Source organism: Solea solea, chromosome 10 (assembly GCF_958295425.1).
Source record: "Solea solea chromosome 10, fSolSol10.1, whole genome shotgun sequence".
NCBI lineage: Eukaryota > Metazoa > Chordata > Actinopteri > Pleuronectiformes > Soleidae > Solea > Solea solea.
The window spans coordinates 24,083,324-24,103,332 of NC_081143.1; the positions used below are offsets into that span (position 1 = coordinate 24,083,324).

The 20,009-nt window shown below is 39.2% G+C and overlaps 2 protein-coding genes across 2 annotated transcripts; both read left to right on the forward strand.

Annotated features, from left to right (window-relative positions):
• Positions 1 to 1,024: 1,024 nt before the first annotated feature.
• Positions 1,025 to 4,943, forward strand: LOC131466764 (hemicentin-2-like). The gene is made up of 5 exons (XM_058640201.1): positions 1,025 to 1,298; positions 2,415 to 2,684; positions 3,044 to 3,376; positions 3,480 to 3,737; positions 4,771 to 4,943. Exons 1-5 carry the CDS (start codon positions 1,157 to 1,159, stop codon positions 4,941 to 4,943), a joined length of 1,176 nt encoding a protein of 391 aa, XP_058496184.1. The 5' UTR covers positions 1,025 to 1,156.
• A 3,039-nt stretch (positions 4,944 to 7,982) lies between these two features.
• Positions 7,983 to 14,886, forward strand: LOC131466506 (hsp90 co-chaperone Cdc37-like). The gene is given in 8 exon segments (XM_058639770.1): positions 7,983 to 8,302; positions 9,354 to 9,656; positions 10,269 to 10,353; positions 11,843 to 11,958; positions 12,047 to 12,169; positions 12,697 to 12,879; positions 13,336 to 13,407; positions 13,540 to 14,886. Coding segments are annotated over 8 exon segments (1,107 nt in total). The 5' UTR covers positions 7,983 to 8,185; the 3' UTR covers positions 13,648 to 14,886.
• The last annotated feature ends 5,123 nt before the right edge of the window (positions 14,887 to 20,009 follow it).

Consider the following 20,009-nt stretch of genomic DNA (forward strand, 5'->3'; position numbering starts at 1 on the left):
AAATGACTTTGGTAGAAGATGAAGTCACCTTTTTTTTTTGGTCTGTGAGCGTCAGGAGGCTTTCAGGAGCTCCCACATTTAAATTTGTGAAAAACGGGTGTGAATTGACAGAGAAATGACAGTTTTGAATCACCCTCATCTTCATTTTTTTTTTTTTTCTAAAAAGTCCAGAGCTGAGTTTTAACATGGGAGTCAATGGGAGGTTTGACCAGAACTTTCTGTGCTTTTAGGGGATGTTTTTAGACAAACTGCAAGTCATATGAAAGTGAAAACAACACACAGGGTTAGACAACAACCACTGCAACGTTTTTATGTAAAAATGTTCTGTGTAGGTTGGAAGCTGTGAGTTTGTGTAGAGATTATTGTCATTATTTTCATCAACCTCAGCTCAGTGTGCCACTGTAACGGTGCAATACACACTTATTATAAAATCTATAAAACTTAAACTGCGATTGTTTAAAAACCGTAATAGATATCAAACTTTGATTTGGATGAAAACAGTCCCATGTCTCGTGACCCGATTAAAGTTCCAACCACGCCTCTGCGTTAAAGAATGACGATGCGGTGAGGCTCCAAAGTGGGCTGGGTTGAAATAATTTTTTTGACCCTTTCCCATTCATGTGTGTGTGGTAATTTTTGTCGCCATGGTTACTTGAAAAGCTTAGAAAAGTCATAGCACAGCAGTCCCAATCAAACTGCACGTTTTGATACAGGATGTGCGGCGTACTATCACTGAGTCACCATGGCTTCTACTTAAGTTTAAAACTTAAGTGCAATTTATATCAGATAATTAGTTTTGACTTACTTAAGTACAGTAAATGCCATATACTCATGTAATCGTAACCTTTTACTTGAGTAATATTATAAAAAAAAAGGTGACTTCATCTTCTACCAAAGTAATTTTTGTTTCCAGTTTCATTTTCTGAATCTGTGATTAATAAGTAACGGGAAAAATGAGACAGTACTGGTTTTCCCCATATGCTTCATCGCAACACGTTTTATTTTCGGTTTCATTATCAACATCTGGAATGTCCGGAGCATTCACTCCCCCCGTACACACACACAGAGAGAGACACACACTAGCACCACTTATTCTTCTCCTTTTAACTCTCTGCTGCTCTCAAAGAATCCTCTCTGAAGCTTTCACTTTTAGTATATGACCCACTGTGTCCTCAAGCGTTTCTATATTCACCATCTCCTCCGATTTCTGACCAAACAAGAGGAAATAATGTTTTCCTGTCGTGTATTTGTGGCTCTTTCTTTTATGGTGACCTTCCTGCGCACTGTCTCCAGCTGTGGTGAGTCTGAGATTTTACTATTTTATCCCCGGGAGTGTATTTCATTGGTTACTCTCGGTGCATTTATGTGTAACTCTTATAGTCGGTTGAACTATTCTTCATTGAAAGGCTTTCGTTGCTATGGAGATACTGTGTAGCCTTTGAGAATACCAATGGCCAAGTCTGTGCACACCAACAAGGTGAAATTAGTTTCAGGTTGGATATTCGCTCCAGATCTAGCGGCACCCTCCTCCGTCTCCACCCAGGGATTGGTGCACGATCACGGCTTGTTCAAAGTCCGACTCATCGCTCTGGACTACCGCGGTCTCATTGAGGGACCATCAACAAATTAACGTTTGTTAAACGTTAAATGTTTAAACGAATATATTTAAATAAAAAAAAACAAAAACATATGAGAAGTATTAAAATGGTGTGTCCTGACTGGTCAGTCTAGTACTACGGTCCAGCACTAATTTCAAGTGATTAGGTCACATGACCTGGAAGACTTGAAATGAGTGCGGGACCATAGTCCTAGACCAGGGGTTTCAAAGTGGCGGCCCAGGGGGGACATGTGGCCCTCCAAACAATATCAATTTGTAACGAGTCATTCCTATATATTTTTGATTTTAAATGAATAGATTCATTTTGCATCATAAATGTTTTTTTTAAGGTTGCATATTAAAACAACCACTTATATTTTGAAATTATCCAATCCAATCCAACTTTATTTGTAAAGCACTTTAAAACAAACACAGTGGACCAAAGTGCTGTACAGAATAATGGATAAAAGACAGAGGAAGTAAAAGACAGAAAAGCTCACACGAGGCAATATAGTATATATATAAAAAAGGAATTAATAAGGCATATTGATGATATGAGTTCATAACGTCCACTGCAACTGTTGCTTTTTTTTTTTACTTGACTGGCCCCCGACCAGACGAGACCGTCAGTGGCCCACAGGTCATTTGAGTTTGCGACCCCTGTTCTAGACTGAGCCTTTATGCCACCAGATAGTCTAGTGACGTAAAGTTTTTATCAATTGTTTTCGAGTGTAACGTGTGGCACACTCATTTAACCAGGAGTATGAATGGAATATGAACGTTCAAATGTGATATTTTTTTTCTTTTTCAATAACAGATAATAACTGTACAAATAGACCTTTCTTCATCCCGTCCCGCCTGGTGGTGAAGCGAGGTGACTCGACCACCGCGGCGTGCCATCTGTGCTCGTCTTGCCAGGACAATAATTTCATGTTGGAATTCCCTGAGGGAAAACAAAGCCGCAACGGGACCGTGATTTCATGGATGTCTCCGAAAATGACTGAATGGGGCAGATCTGTTTTGTGTTACTATACTAATAAGAATACTAACAAGACGTGCTGCAGCGAGCTGCCTGTGACTGTTTACAGTAAGTGCACAGAAATGAAAGACAGTGTTTGAAGTGTCAAGTTAAACAGTTTATAGTCCAGAGGTCACCGGCCTTTATGAAACAGAAAGCTACCTGAAGAGTAGATAACAATAAGGATGGCTACCATGTTAATGTGTCATTCCAGAATTATATATGTATGTATATACTGTATATACATATACATATATATGATATACAGTATCTCTTCTTATTTTGACATCAAAATTCAGTTCTTACTAACAGTTTAAAATGAAGAAGAACAAATGATAATGAACAAACTATAATGACCTTGGTTGGTAAGCACTGGTTTATACTCATGTCAGTATTTGTGAGTCTGACTCTTGTCCCTTTCTCTGCAGAGCCTCCAGACAGTGTGACAATCGGCTTTGCAAATCACTCTGGGCAGATGTACGAGGCTCGTCAGTACACTCTACAGTGTGAAGTGCACAACGTTGGTCCTGCTCGATACGTCAGAGTGGCCTTCTACAGAGGGAGCACGCTGCTTGAGCGACTACCGGCAAAGAACTCTGTTAAAGAAGCCTCCGAGAATGTGATCTACACTCTGAACGTCAACGCCAGTAAAGAAGATGACGGAGTCCAGTACAGTTGTGAAGCCATGCTGGAGCTGGGACCTGAGGGACCACAGAAGCCTCCAGTGATGACGTCACAAACCTTCACCGCCACTGTCCACTGTGAGTCCTCCAAAAAGAAACACATACACAGCTCTTACAAATGGTTCTATTAAAAAATAAAAATAAACATATTGTATTTCTTCTTCCCTTGATCAACACGCAGATAAGCCTCAGCTACAGGAACCCTCACCTCCAGATCAGATCACCGTCACACAAGGAGACACTCTCCAGATGAACTGCATGGCTGAGGGAAACCCCCACCCCTCGTACAGCTGGAGGTTCCTGCCTGGGAGTCTCCCGCTCTCCAACAGCAGCGTTCTCATCATCAAGTCAGCGGCTTTTGGGAACCAAGGAAACTACACCTGTTCTGTCAGCAATGGTGTGGGGACACTCACTGTGAATTTCAACGTAGTTGTCAAAGGTGAGTGTTTTTTGCTTTTTTCCTGTATAAGTTGCATTATAAATGCATCCGAGCGTCACACAGCGTAACAGTTCAGAGTGGGAGTAGTGATAATTAAGCAGAAGTCACAAAATAGACATTTTTTTCTTCATTTTTTGTTCATAAAAACGAACCAAGTGAACTTTGAAATGTGATGTATTTACAAATTTCACAAATTCAATCCGATTTTTAAAAATCGGAGTACTTTTTTGCTCAGGTGTGTTTATATCGTTGGTGAAAATGGACACAAAAATCATGTCTTTAGATTGCCTATAGGTTGTGCTGAAAAAAAAGGACACTCTATATGGCACATTCTTAGGGAGGTGTAAAGTAATGAATTACATTTACTCTCGTTACTGTAACTAAGGAGTTTTTTTTGTACTAATTTTTTAAAATTGCAAATACCAAACCGCATCGAACGGTTTGGTAAAATACTGATTGTTGAATCCCAAACGAGGAAGTGGCGTTTACTGAGGTCCCTGAGTGAGTGAGGAAGTTAAAGCATTTGTGACCTTTGAATGGGTCAAAGTTGACTGATACATTATGTGTTCACATATTTTATTTTGTCAGCACTTATTCTTATAGCCTCTGTATATACGTTTTAATGGGAAACAAATCTGCCTAAATGCTCTGTGTTCTGAGGGTAAAGATACAATATAGAACATTCTGTGTTTGTGCTGCCGTCTTGGCCAGGTCACGCTTGAAAAAGAGGTTTTAAATCTCAAGGAGTTTTTTAAACGCGGTTAAATAAAGGAAAATAAATAAATAATAAATAAAAAATAACATTACTATACGTTAATTATAATCATCAGTACAATCAAAGGTTAGGTTTGTAATTTCCTGACAGTTTGGTCAGTGGAAAGTCTACAAAACAAACACAAAGTGCTTTCAGTACTGCTTTCTCAGACTTATTGTGAGCTGACATTTACTCCTGTGAAACAAAGAAGGAAGTTCATTGTGACTATTTTGGGAATTTACTTTCTGTGACGTTTTCTATTTTCTGTTCCCTGTGCAGCAAACATTATCCCTTACATTGCAATACCCATTGCCGTAGTTCTGGCTGTAATAATAATAATAATAATTGGAGGAGTCTTCCATTGGTACAGACAGAGCCGAAGCGGACAGTACAACCTGAGGGCTGTTTTTCATCTAAATAAACCACACGTCGCCGTGCCCATTACAGAGTAAGACTGTGTGAAGGAAATGTGCACAAACCACCTGGAGCAGCTGTTTTTGATGACACGCAGTGTTTAAGATACTGACCATGAACCTACAATGTCGGACTCACGGCTTGACCCCCCCCTTCTCCTGTCATCTCTCTGCTGACGTCATCTGATGAAATAAAATGCCTCATATACTTAGATTTCTCAAAAACAGGAATTGAAGTCATGCCTCATCTTGTGCAATCCAGGCACATAATGGAACAAGCTGCTTGTCCAAACACGAGTGCGGTGATGCGTTTATATGTTTGCATAAGTTGAATGGCGCTCAACTTTAAGACAGACCTTCATGACTCAAACTGCCGTCAATGAAATCCTTTTGTTAAATCACATAATAAATAGTGTGTTTGAGTGTTTTGTCAAGGACTCAAGGGTTAGAAATCTGTACTTGTGAGTTAAAAGGCAAATCCTGTGTAAATGTGAAGTAAATGTAAAGTACATGCGACTTTCTCTGGCTACTTATGCCACATTGTCTTATCTGAATTGATCGTTTGTGTGACAAATGGAAAAATATTGCACCAGTAATGTGTCAGTAGTTGACGCGTTCATGCCCCTTTGTTTCTATTTCCTATTCCCATTTAGTAATTTCCTGATTTAGATGAGCACAGTTGCTTTAAAAAAACAAATTCACAGAAATACTCTGTTGTTACAGATTCTCAACACAAAACTACCATACTGTATAAGGCCTGTTAACAAAAAGAAAAGTATAATATGGTTTTTGTGGTCCCAAACACTTCAAAATAAGTCAGTGCTACTGTACATACAGCTGTAAATGTGGCCTCAACTTAAATAAGCTCATAGTTTTGGTCTTTTCATGGAGGAAATGTCGATTATCTCAAAGGTTTAAGCTTGAACTCATGTAGTACCATGAGAATGCGTGTAGGTCTTATACATTTGTTGGAGAAAACAATGTTTTTGTAGAGTCTGACTGTCCTCAGTTTGGCTTGAATTCCTATAATGTCATTTCACTGTATTTAGAACACTGTGTCACATTTACAGAGATGTAGTTTTTTTTTTATTGCTGTTTCAGATTATTGATGAATTTGACTCTCTATGTTGACACAGCACATGGTTATGTTTTATATGAAAACAAGAGTCAAAGTCATGCATGAATATAGAGTGTCTCAATGTATATGATGTGACTTTTCCTTTGCAAGAAGTTGAGGGGAAACAACGATGATCTTGATGTTTTTTGTTTGCTCTTGTCACTGAAAATAACATTTAGATCTTGTGCACTGAGTCTGACCTTGCGATAACCCACGCTTCACGTTCTGTGTGCATGTGCAAGATAAAGAAGACAAATTCATACAAGATAAAAAAAAGCCGTGTAACACTGAAAATTCTACAAATAAATGGCATCACTTTCTCTTCTCGATCATCTGTTGTATTTTAATTTAAATTCATTAAATAAGGGTCCGTTATGTGCGTCACCCAACAATATCCCATCCATCCAACAAAAAAAAAAACTAAAAGTCGTCATTGAAAGAATTTAAACTTGCCTCATAGTGTGAATAAATGTTATCTGACATGCTTGCTAAGTTTGGCTTAAAATAAAATGACAAATTAATTGCCGTTTTCCTGTGAGATTTCCTCATGTATTACTTAACAATGCTAGAACTCTGCATCTCCAAGGGCTTTGCCGGAAAACACACTGCAGAAAATGTTTAGGGTGGAGTCAGTAAATACATCCTAGAAATATTTCACTCTCCCTTTTCTATCCCGCCCCCTCTTCCTCTTCCTCTTCTTCCTCCACCCATTACAAGAAGATACTTGGAGCAAAGGAGAGGAGGAAAGGAGGAGCCCATATTCCTGTATATTTTAGCCCTGAATGTTGAACGTTTGAAAGCACATATCTGAATGAAAAAAATGTTTTTTTCAGACAAAGTTTTCCATGAGCTAGAGGTTCCATAACTTGTGTTGAAAATTTTATTTTTATTACATCACAAAGATAATTTCTTACTAGTAAAAAGTGTGAATGTGGGACATTTCACTTGAGATGTATCAAAAACTGTGGAGTAAAAATGTCTGATTTCCATTATGCTGACAGTCACGGATGTTCTGAACACAAGCCAGCCAGTCTTGTCCAGAAGTCATGGAAAATTACGTTTTTATTGTGTATTTTTTCGATTACTGTGGGACCTTTAACTTGAAATGTCTCTATTTTTTTTAACTGCACAGTAAAAATGTTTGATTTCCAGTACACTAATAGATATCAACCTTAATGTCTCATTATACACTTATTGAGACAGATCCTTTTTTTTCAGTTAACAGGTTAAGTTGTGCCGTCACGACCGGAACACCTTATCATCTGATAATCCACGGGCACTCAGAGATACAGTGCTCTTGGTGTTTTATTTTGAAAACCGGATGTCGATATCCTAACCAGCATGATTCATTGGTTCAGGATTTTTTTTAGTTTTTTTTGAAAGATAATTAGTTTGAACACGAAGTAAACAAAAATTAATTAATGATAAAGTAAAAATACTGGAACAGATAATCACAGATGATTATTTCATCCTGTAAATAAGTGCCTTAATTGTATTTATATTTCTGTCTGTTTAATATACATCTTGTTGATTGTTTATTTTTTGTCTTTTTGATTGTTTATTTATGTCTTGTTGATTGTCATTTATGTTCTGTTGATTGTTTATTTTATGCCCCTTCTATTTATAGAACCTTATTTTTTACTGCTTGTTTTTGTTACTGCAATTTCATCTGTACTGTATGTCGTGCATATAGTATATTTGACAAATAAAACTGACTTGACTTGATGTCCTGAACACAAGCTAGCCAGTCTTGTCCAGAAGTTATGGGAAAATTATGTTTTTTAATTACATGTCATATTTAAGCACTCAGTGTTTTATTTAGAAAACCGGATGTCGATATCCTTACAAATAAACATAATTGGCAGTATTTAAACTTTTTTCTTTTACCATAAGAGACCTTTGTAAGGAGGGCGTTAAAATACAGCGTCAGATAGTTAGCTTGACGAAGTAAACAAAACAAAAAACCTTAAATCACGGACATTGGCTGGTTGTCCCTGCTGGTCTCTGATTCCCTCACTAATAGGATTGACTCACGGTCCATTGCTGTCCTCTTGTCAGTGTCGTGTCCCTGTCGAAAGTAAATCCCCCGCAGCTTCTCGCCGTGCTGTTACTGACAGTGAGTCACCGTCGGCGGGGGCACAGAGGAGGCTGAAGCGGCCTGACGATGAGCAGCGGCGCGGGCATCGACTACAGCGTGTGGGACCACATCGACGTGTCAGACGACGAGGACGTGACATGTCCGTTCGTGGACACACCGAGTCTATTCAGAATGAGACACCGGGTCAGCAGTGAAATGTGTTGTAGTCGTGAAGTCTGGGGTCCCACATCCGGTTAGTTTTTAACAGTAGAAGTGACTTCAGTGTTAGTGACTAACTAGCTAACAATGTTTGGTTCCCATAACGTTCTGGGAACGTTATCATTTGGTAGTGGGAACGTTCCCTGACGCCTTTCTATGGCCTTCATAGAACCTTTAGAGAACGTTCCCATAACCACATTTGTCACAACCTTTAGATAACATTCTCCAAAGGTTCCCTGAACGTTCCCCTAATGTTACCTTCCTTCAACCTCCATATAACCTATGGAGAACGTTTCTCTAAAGGTTGCCAGAACGTTCCCCTAATGTTACCTTTCTACAACCTTCATAGAACCTTTAGAGAATGTTCTCTTTTGGTTACCATAATGTTTTCCTAATGTTTATTTGTCACAACCTTCATACTTTAACATCACTCCCTGCATTAGGTTGTGTTTGTGGCTCTGAAACTGCTTAATCAGCTTAAGTTGTCAGTGCTCTGAAGTCACATGACTTAATTAAGTCGCCTTTGACTTGACCTTTGGTTTTTCTTGTTTGTTTTCATTCCTGCATTTCCCTAAATTGGAAATCTGTGAAAAACAAAACGCTCTTTGGATTGTGGGAAAGTCCAGATAACGTCACTGGCTGGCATATTTGAAACATTGTGTTGTGTCATCGTTGTGAGATAAGGGCCACATTACCATTTCCATTCATTCTCTACTGACTGTAACTTTGAATTTAATTAGAAACAAGTAATCAATCCACAATCATCACTTCATATCAACATGATAACATGTGATGATTGACATCACTCTCCCACATCCGGTGCTGATTTGAGATTAGGTGGTATCAGTGTCATGTGCAAAGAGTTTTTTGTGTTTAAGTTGAACTATTGAGCACCTTTTCCTTATCTTCAGTGTTCATTCTCTTCACTCACCATTTCACTTGTGATTCATTTATCATTTTGACTCCCACCACTGGTGTCTTACTCGGTGTCCTTTTCATTTATGTCTTTACTTGTGTCCACTCTGGTTCACCACAGGCCAGGCTGGAGAAAATGGCCAATCTCCAGAAGAGAGGGGAAGACCTGGAGAACAATTTTGCTGAGTGCAAGAAGTCTTTAGAGGAAGCCCAGGGACATCTTAGACAGCTAGAAGAAGGAAGCAAGGAGGGAGGAGAGGATGCTGATGAGGAGAGAGAGGATGAGCTGGAGGAAGTCCAGGCCAAGTTGACAGAACTGAAGAAGGATGAAAGGATGTTTAAGAACATGATTAAGGAATACCAGCGAGATAAAAAGAAACTTCCCTGGAATGTCGATACAATCAACAAAGAAGGATTCAGCAAGGTAATAATGCACGGCATCAAGCCTACAAAATAAATACAAAAAAAAGCGAGTTGAGCCAATACTATGCGTGACGTCGTCAGACTGCCGGCCACTGATTAGCCAGAGTGCCATCACTGGAAGAGGCATGAGCAAGATGTACGACACAAGAATCAAACTGAACAATGCCGAGGTGTAGATTAATTAAAACACTTTAAAATCCTGAAAACTGGTGTATTTAGGGACAGCATCACAACCCGTTGCTGTATTCAGTTCAGTTCCGGTCATGCAGGAAGTGCTGAACAAACCTTTTAATGAACTGATTCTAATGATTCAGTACATTGAAAACAACTGCTTTACAAGTCACTAGTTTGTGCGTGCTGCATATAAAATGAAGTCACTGCAGCTGGGCAGTGATGACTCCACCCATGTTGAGGAGGTACTATATTGTAATGGAAAACCAACCAAACCTTGTAGAGTCAAGAAGTGCCGAGGCGAGGCGTGCTGGGACCCTGTAGTGGAAAAGCGATGTGTTAAATATGTTTCAGAATATGTGCTCAGACTGTTAAAATGGAGCCCATAGTTCCAGATTCCTGTTTGAGCTGGTTTTTTTTATTTTCTTAATCTCATTTTTAGAGTATACTCAACATCAAACCTGAGGAAAAGGTGGACAAGAACAAGACTATTGTGGACTTGTAGGCAGAGGAAATCAAACACTTTGGTATGCTTTAGCCTTGGTAAACTATTGATATTTTCCTTCCCTCTCCCCCCGTACATTGTCCACCTCTATCAGATGCGCCCCGCCTTGCTCTGTGTGCTAACCCTCTGAAGACAACATGGAAACTGTGTTGTTCAACCCTCTTTATTGTAATCTCGAGACAATGTCCCGATGTTTTTAAGGAAACCAAACACCTTCACACATCTTACTACTACCTACCTCTTGATCCTCCACTTGAGGGTCACGGGGGGGACAATTGAGTGTTCATATAAAATAAACAGTCACAATTAGTACAAATGAATTCAAAGCTATTGAACCAAGTAGGATTCCTTTTAAATATTAACTTAGAATAAAAGAATAAGTAAAATTCAAATGTAAGTACTGACATCCAGTACAAAGAGGTGTGGGTGTATGATAGTAATATATCTTTTTACTACACTTATTTGTGCCACAAGGCATTCAGGCAATTGATGTTTTCCTATTATGCATATACAATAAAAGCACAGTCAAATAAAATGCAATGAACACTATGACCAAATGCAAGGAGGTATGTCCTGGTCATTTGGTGTAGTCATACTACAGCAGGTATTGATTTGAAGCCAGTGAGTCCCATGACCTGGAAGCTACTAAACAAAATATTATTAATATTTCCTACACCCATTGAAGTATACTCAACAAACACGCCCATCCATACTTTTGACCATCCCTCCCATATTGTTTTGTGTACACAGAATTAAAATTTGCTCAAAGAGGAACTCTCACAAATCATAGAAAAGATGAATTTGACCGCTTGAACATTAAAATTAATTAAAAAAAGTCAACGAGTAAATGTGTACCAACTGGTCAAGGAAGGCATACAGCTGCTGGACTCAGCTCTTGACATTGTCCTTTTTGTAGAAGGCAACACCAGTTTCCATTGTTATTCAGCTAGCATTCATGTTTTAGTCACTGTAGCCAGCTGAACTCATGTTGAGAATGGGGTTACAATCAGATTTGATGTGAATACAGTATAATATGCTATTCTTCAATCACAGGGACAGAGCACTAACACTACTTACTGCAGGGCTATTGAAGCCACACCCATTACATGTATTGTGCATTCCTCCATCACATGCACAATGACTTCTACAATTTTTAACTACCAAAGCTACGTTTCTTAGACCACAAACACAGATACAGACTATTGAAGCCACACATTTGAGACATAAGCTTAAGTAAGTTTTGATGATATTATAAGGTAAATGATATTTGGTCACTATTCAAGGGTTCTTAACAGGGGCGAGTGGAGAAATGAGTGGTCATACGGGCAAACCTTGGGCTCTTTGAGCCTGACATAGAGCCATCCTCAACAAGGTTGGACACTAACACTGAAGAGGATGAGGAGTCAGATGTTGAGGAAGTGAGGTTCACCAGGGACATTGAGGTTCAGGAAGAAGCAAGTTTCCATTGAAAGTTTCTGGAAATTTGGATTTGTTTGTTGTCTTTGCTCCAGGTATGCTGCGACGCTGGGACGACAGCCAGATGTATCTGTCGGACCACCCACATCTGGTGTGTAAAGAGACGGCCAACTGTCTCATTGTCACCTGTATTGACTTTGAGATAGATGAGGTTAGTGCCGTGAGCATGTGAATCTATGTGTAACAAAGTCAAGTATGTGTTTTGTAGGTGTTTAAATACTGTGTCTGCATCCTTGTAGAAACAAGCATTGATGGAGCAGGTGGCCCACCAGGCCATCGTCATGCAGTTCATCCTGGATTTGGCTCAGACACTGAAGGTGGACCCCAGAGGCTGCTTCAGGCAGTTCTTCTCAAAGATTAAGGTATGTAATTACTTAAATGTGGTCTCCTGTATCATGTCCCTGATCTTACCTGGTATTAAAAAAAAGGAGAAACTAATTTATTTACAAAATCAAGCTAAAGGAACACAACAAATAGCAGAAGCTCTGCGCCGCCAACCAGCCAGCCTCCTGAAACATAAAGCAGAACACACTACACAGGAAACCAAGAAGTTTAACAAAGTAATGAACAGGAAGTGACCCCATGACAATGACATTATCATGATCCCTACCAATTCACTCATTTCATCTTAAACATAAACAAAATGTGGTCTTTGCATAGGGAAACTATGTGTACATGCATTTGCAATTAACGTGTGAAATCCAATCCAGGAGTGAACAGATTAAACCAGAGCTGTGAATTTGTGATCAGATTATTCCGTGTTCGGTTCAGCCAGGAAAACAGGGCTTTGTCTTTGGTATGCCATTTCATGAATCTATTTGAAATTTAACACAACAGGGGAGTTATCTGAGAGGATTTTTAAGATATTGATTCCAATCTCCGTTGTCAGACTGCGGACAAGCCATACCTTGACGCGTTTGACCACGAACTGGAGTTGCTGAAGGAGCGAATCCGCAGCTGTGCACGGATTCGCATGGAGAGTGCCATGAAGGAGCTGGAGGAGGAGGAGAGGCAGAAGAGACTGGGCCCAGGAGGTTTAGACCCCGTAGAGGTCTACAAATCACTGCCCAAGGTAAAGACATACAGGACAGTTCTGAGTGTTTCAGGGCGCTCTATGTTTGCCGCAAGGCATTCCCTCTTTAGTTGGCTATGGACAAGTTAAAAATGCTCTCTCCTTACATTTCATTTCACCAACATGCAGATTATACCGTTCATCTTATAAGTGAGAAATCATTGCCTTGATCAGCTCTATTACCCTCCTGTGCATGAATTTCAGTGTTGGAGTAACATTTTTTTTATATTCTCCTCAGTGAGCGAGAGACTGCACACACAGATTGTTTGTAGATTCTGAAGTCATGTGTATCTGTGCGTCTATCTTTGAGATACATTAAATTCATCATATGCTGACACATTCTCACTCTTACTCTCTTACTTTCTTAGCTGATTCAGATTCAGTGTACAGTATAGACCGTAGAAAGTGCTCAAGACACTATTTTACAATGCGTCATATCAGTTTTTGTTTTTACAGGAAATACAGAGGAGCTTTGATAAGAAGAACATTCAGATGCTGCAGGAATCCATGAACAAACTCGACCCAGAGGTAAGTGTGTGTGGGTCTGACACTCACTGTGTAATCAACCTAATGAGGCCCTGCATCATGCCACCAAGATTTACCTTTACCTCCATTCTGCTTTGAACTGGTGTCATTGTGTTTGTCTCCATGTCTCTGCAGGAAGGGAAATACCACCTGAAGAGGTGCATTGACTCTGGATTGTGGGTACCAGATTCAGGAGACGGTGATGATGAGGATGAGGATGAAGAGGGCGAGGGCGAGGACTAAAATTATAAAAGTATTTGACAAATAAGTTCAGACAATTCTGATTTATTCGATCATCTCTCTCTGTATTTCTCAGTATTACTGTTTTTAGACAATAGCTCACAGGAAGTGATTCATTTTAAGTCAAGACAGACAAGGCAATGGCAACACTGTGCTAGTGATGTAAGACGGCCGCAAACAGGTCCAAGTATGACTGAAAACACAAGGAGAAGCCCATTAGAATTCATTCAGCAGTTTAATGGTATAAATATCTACTTTAAAAGTTCCTAGTCTGTCAAGATCCACTAGTTCCCGTAGTCATCGCTTGCTGACAGTCCCTCAATGATGTACTGTAATTACAATGTACACAAGAAACCGACACATCCAGATATAATAAAAAAAGTGTTTTCCTACTTTAGTGTGACCTCTGGCACTGGGAAGAGTAAGCTAGTTTCTTGTAGTCAGGGCAGTTGGAGCTGGTTGCAGGTATAAAAGCACCAGGGTGGTGTTTGGATGCGGAATGCTAGCAATATCGGTATAAATGCAACAGATGTGTGATTATTTAATGAACACATGGGTAATAAACACACTTAAGCGCACATGCTGCATGTTCAACTTGGATGCAAAGATCTCTGAGACACTGACACTGTTGACCATCAAGGAAGTGATAATGTAGCGTCAGCTGGTCATTAATGTGACCTACACAGTGAGGCAGAACCATTTCCCATCAGAGTCTAAAACTGAGATAACATTCTAAAATAAGGGTCTAAATGTCACTGAAAATTGCACATCATCATCAAACAATCTGTCTAGTCTGTATCTTTTCTACTGTGGACAACAGCGCCATCTTTTGGAGGCATGCTTTCTGTGTGAATGTGCTTGATACACATTCTGTCATGTCAGCACTTTGAATGACTGATTCTAACATCCTTCCCTTCTCCTCAACTCGTGAGCTACTCCCACCAATCACCCCGCCCCCTTAAGTTATTTAACCCCATTATGTGCATCACTGTCACATATCAATGCTGGCATCTGCCATTGTTGCTTCAGGGATCAGAGAGAAAACGTGTGCAGTTCAATTATAATCTCAAAGCCAATACAGCTTTGTATTGATTAGGTTTCCAGCTAATCATTTCAAACACTAATTAACCTGCCGGTTGCTTTTCTTATTAATGAATAAACCATCTGTAAAATGTCCAAATATACAGTACAGTATGTCCGTTTGAAATGATGAATAACATAAATAAATCATCATTATCATTGAGATTATCTGACATTTTTAGATGAAACATAACATAACATTGTTAAATGGTGTTTAAACTGTTTAGTGATTTCAAAAATATTCTAGTCCAGATTGAAATGACATGAATTTGGAGTTGCTGTTTTGTAATTTAATAGTTTAATAGTTGTATTGAGACTGTGAGTGGTGTTGAAGACCTTGTTGAATAAACTGATCAAACATTTGATATGAACGTTCCCTCTCCGTCATAATTGATCAGTGGCTTTGTGACCATCCTGGTGTTGTAGGACTGACTTTGGTCACTTCATTTTTAACATTTTAAAGAAATGTAGACGTCTTTAGATATTTAGATATCTAAGGCCATGTCCAAACGGAAACAGCACAACATGTAAACCATCTTTTTCTTTGCCGTTTTTGAAAAGGCTCCCCCATAAAGACGGCTTCTCAAGACGCTGTAGTACATATACCAGCACTCTAAGGCCCCGTCCACACGGAAATGGGTTTAGGTGAAGAACCTGAATCCCAGTGTGAAAATCTCAAAACGCCAGCCTCGCATTTCCGTGTAGACAGAGAATATGTTACTTTAGGAAAACAATGACGTCATATTATTTCCCAGCTCTCCCTTGCGCTGTCATTCATTGTCTTTGTGTTTGGAGATTGTTTGACAGTGTTACAAACTTCTGTCAATGAAAATGAACTAAAGTCAGCCCGAAAAGACGCTAGATGTCACTAGAACGCGTCCTGTCTTTAGAGATTTCACACAAAAAGGGGGTGAAAAAAGTGTTGAATCATAAAATAAAGAGAGAACACAAAAAACCTATTTTTACCTGAATTAACAAAACACATCAATGAGTGTGCCACACAGTTGACTGCACTCAACATCCACAGCTCGTCTGCGACTCCTTTTATGTGTGATGATCTCACTCGTGTGGCAGAATTGTGCTTTTACTTCTCGTAAAGTATTTAGGTTTATGACAGAAAGTCGTAGACTTGTCACTAGTCGCTTCTTTAAAAAAGCAAAAAAAAAAATGGAAAAAGCACTAAATGTACAAACAAACAGATGTAGCGCCCTTAGCCTTTCTGTACGAAAGCACATTAACGACACTCACATTCTTTCTAGGTTCAGGAAGCTGGACACCATAATCATTCAAATGACTCAAAGTTAGGAAGTAAACAATTGACAATTTATTGCCTCACAATGATGAACTTGCAGTAATAAAAAATACAAAAATAGAGCTCTTTTGAAAAAATAAATAAATAAATAAAATATAAATAAAAGTGTCCCTTCTTTTAAGTTGGAAGAGTAGATTTTGTGTGTTTTGTGTTCTTATCTATGTCAGAGAGTGAAGTGAGTTGATGGTCTGTTGTTCTCCGGAGTGGATCCCACGGCTGGCCACACCGTGCTTCTTCTCAGTCTGCAGTCAACTGATCGTCCTACCTCGCCACTGAACCTCCCAGGGTTCAGAATCAGAATGCTCTATTCCTTAATCTGGCAACAAAAAAAAACAATCTACACACATAGTGCAGAAAACATATCGTTATATCTCTGTTCATTACATGACCTCATACTACTTGTACTCTTGTACTGAATATCTTCCATTATGTATATACCCAGTAGCAGGATATACAGTATACTTGTCTAATCGTTTACCGTAGAAATATTTTACCCTAGGGTTAGGGTTAAACTGTAGCATATGTATATTAACTTTTTTAACTGTAAATGAACTGTATTCAATTGTTTAACCAACATAAATGTTTTAAATAATCACAGTAATACAAATCACAATATAACAATCATCAATTTGAAATTATTTCCATAACTTGGCATCATGTGCTACTTCTATTTCCCTCATTGACTACAGTGGTGGCACGTTGGCTTAGCCACCTACCTTTTAGCATCCACATTGAATACTAGAATATCTGAGCAGCATAACTACCGGCACGACACATGACTAGCGCTAACATCGCTAGCATCTCGCTAACATCGCTAGCGTTAGCCTATCGCCAACATCGCTAGCATCCCGCTAACATCGCTAGCGTTAGCCCATCGCCAGCGATTTTCTTAATGTTATTTTACACAATTATAAACACAATTCCACTGTGAGTTTAAACAGTAAATTGCGTAATAGCCGTAACTCCGACTGTTTTTTTAGGAAAGTATTTCAATAAAGGCATTTTCACAACAAAACTTTATCAACAAGCTAATAATGAGGTTTAGCCTCCTAAAATGTAGCAACCATGCTTACCGGAGCTCATACAGAAGGTTTGCATGGTGAAACCGCTCTTCTTATACAAAAGAAAATGCAAAAATCAATCCTCAGTGTTTTAATCTCACTGCTTTCATCAGGTCATTACATGTTTCATCAGGGGCGCTCTCTTATCAGTGTCTCATATTAGAGTGAGAACGCACTCCACGACCATGACAATGGGTATGGAGATGATGCGCCACCTTGTGGTGGGCATGATAAGCACCACTAAATTACAAAGAAGGGTCTAGAAATCATGTGGGAACATAATTTCTCTTTCTTTCTTCTGGCTCTGTTCATTCTGTCTTCTGTCTCTGTTATTGTATCTAATGTTTACAATCTCTTCTTCTCTGTTTTTTTGGTGTAACGTTACAGTGCCAATTACAGTCCTTTCATATGTACTACAGCGTACAGAGTCTGAACTTCAGTATCACCATGAATACAAATGCTTTAATCAATCCAATTTATAGTTTTACATTTGTATCAATAATAGTCGAGCGCCAGCTACTCCGGGGTGGTGGGAGAGGGAGGGGCCACAAAAAATCAATTCAGCTTCTGGCCCCATAAAGGCTTGGGCCGCCCGTGTCTTCTCTTGTTCCAGCTTCTCAGATGAAAAGAATGTGAGATATTTAATCAGACAAGTGATCTGATTAGAGGTTCTTGGCCTCCAGAGATCCTATTATGGAAATGTCATTTATTTTCTTTTTCTTTTTTTTGACATGTTGATCAGAAAAAAAGGAAAGAAATGAATCATTGAACTGTGAAATGAATGTGCAGATGAATCAGTAATGAACGTGAGCTTCAATTCATGATGTTTCCAGAGCTGAACTCATTTGTCGATTATGTCGATAATGAACTGTCAGAGTGATATGGAAGATGTGGAAGATTTGGTGGAAGTTCGGCAGATTTTGACCTTGATCTTCTCCAAACAGGATGCCACGGTTAGACCGACAGAGGAGTTGTGATGATAACTGAAGGCTACCATATGTTCTCCTACCTACACACTTGGAGCGGAAGAGTGAGGTGAGAGATATTCACCAATAAATGCTGCTAAATCCTACACACTGTGCTTTTACACCAAAAATAGGGGCTGATATGAATATTTTCTTTCACACTTTTGGACTAATGAAAAATGTTGAACAGTTTCCAAAGCTTCACAGCAGTACTGGTAACATATTTACTTCCACTAAGTGTAACTTAAACACCAAAGATTAAAGCTTGTCGTCCTGTAGCTGTGGGAAGAGATTTGTCCACAGGGGGGCTGCAAACTAATGATTCTCTTCATCGCATGATTAATCCGCCAGTTATTTTCTCAACTGATAAGTTGTATTTGGTCTACAAAATGTCCTCCGGTGTCTTGTTTTGTCCACAAATCAAGGATAATCTCATATAGAGAAGCAGAGGAACTAGAACATATTTCACATTTAAGGAAATTGAAACCATGAGCACCTGTTTTATTAACCCTTAGTGCACCCTTGGTAAATTTCCGCAGGAATAATACACAACTCCTTATATGTGTTTAAAGGTCACATCTTAAGGCTTTAAAAATGCATCTTATGTGTTGTTGAGTCAAAGTTATGATTTATTTTAATTCACATACATGAGTGACAATTGAAAAAAAAGTCACAAAATAGACCATTTTAATTTTTTTGTGTTTATAAAAACGAACCAAGTGAACTTTGAAATGTGACGTATTCCTAAATTTCACAAATTTACTCCAATTAAAACATTTTTGAGTACTTTTTGCTTTGAAAATATGAAAGAAAAATATTTTTTCATCAGATTACCTTTAGGTTGTGCTGAAAACAGGATATAAGACACTCTACACTGCACATTCTTATAGCCTCTGTATTTACGTTTCAAACAACCATTTAATCTCACACTCACACCTACGGTCAATTTAGAGTGACCAATTTACCTAATCCCCATAGTGCATGTTTTTGGACTGTTGGAGGAAACCTGGCGAACCCGGAGAAAAGTCCCCCACACACACGGGGAGAACATGCAAACTCCATGCAGAAAGGCCCTTGTTCTGACCGGGTCGCAAACCCAGGTCTTCTCTACATCGACCGTGTGACGCAGAAGTAAACATAATTTCCCAAATAATTTATAAACCTATTCCTCTCACTCCCAAACTTTGCATCTTGGGCCTCGACCCTGGACAGCAAATCTTTCCTTAAACACACATGGAATCAAATGGATTAACCTTTGCCTCATCCGTCCATGCAAAACGTCTAATTGCTTTATACTGGAAAAATATAGATCATTGGCTCAATGAATTATCATCATGTCTGGCATTTAGAAAAAATGACTTCTGTGCAGCTGAAATTTGGAACCTTTTCTTACATTTTCTAGTAAAATCAGATCTGCGACATACTCTCGACCCCTTAATTTCATGCTAATCTGATATATTCTTTTCTTATCTATGTCATCAATAAATCTACATCTCACCCTTTGAGTGGTGCCACCCTGTGCTCATTTTATTTTTGTGGAATTCCTCTCCTGTGCCTAATCACGTAAAGTGGAAGAAGGACATTATTGTGGTGTATATTTTTGTTTTTTTATGAGCAGTGTGTTTAAAATAAATCTGGACTGTGTGCGTGTGGGGGGGGTGAGTGTGATGGAGAGAAATGATGCCTGGCTGTTGGGGGAGAAAATCAGTGTGTGGCTGCCACTGAGAGAGAGGAAAAAACAAAACAAAAAAAATTATAAAAGGCTTTGCCAGAGGGGAAGAAAAAAAAAGAAAAAAAGGCAGGGCTACCGAGGGAGAGAGGAGGAGCGGAGGCTGTTATATGGGATTAATGGACACACTGTGCATCTGTGCGGGAGGAGGAGGAGGAGGAGGAGGAGGAGGGTGGGGAGGGTAGATGGGGTTCTCCACAGAGGCTGAGGTGGTGGTG

Excerpts from the sequence above, each read along its gene's own strand:
- LOC131466764 (XM_058640201.1), top strand. The coding sequence starts at position 1,157 with ATGACCCACTGTGTCCTCAAGCGTTTCTATATTCACCATCTCCTCCGA. Across the intron at positions 1,299-2,414 it reads GCGCACTGTCTCCAGCTGTG|ATAATAACTGTACAAATAGA; the intron begins GTGAGTCTGAGA and ends TTTCAATAACAG. Across the intron at positions 3,738-4,770 it reads TTTCAACGTAGTTGTCAAAG|CAAACATTATCCCTTACATT; the intron begins GTGAGTGTTTTT and ends TTCCCTGTGCAG.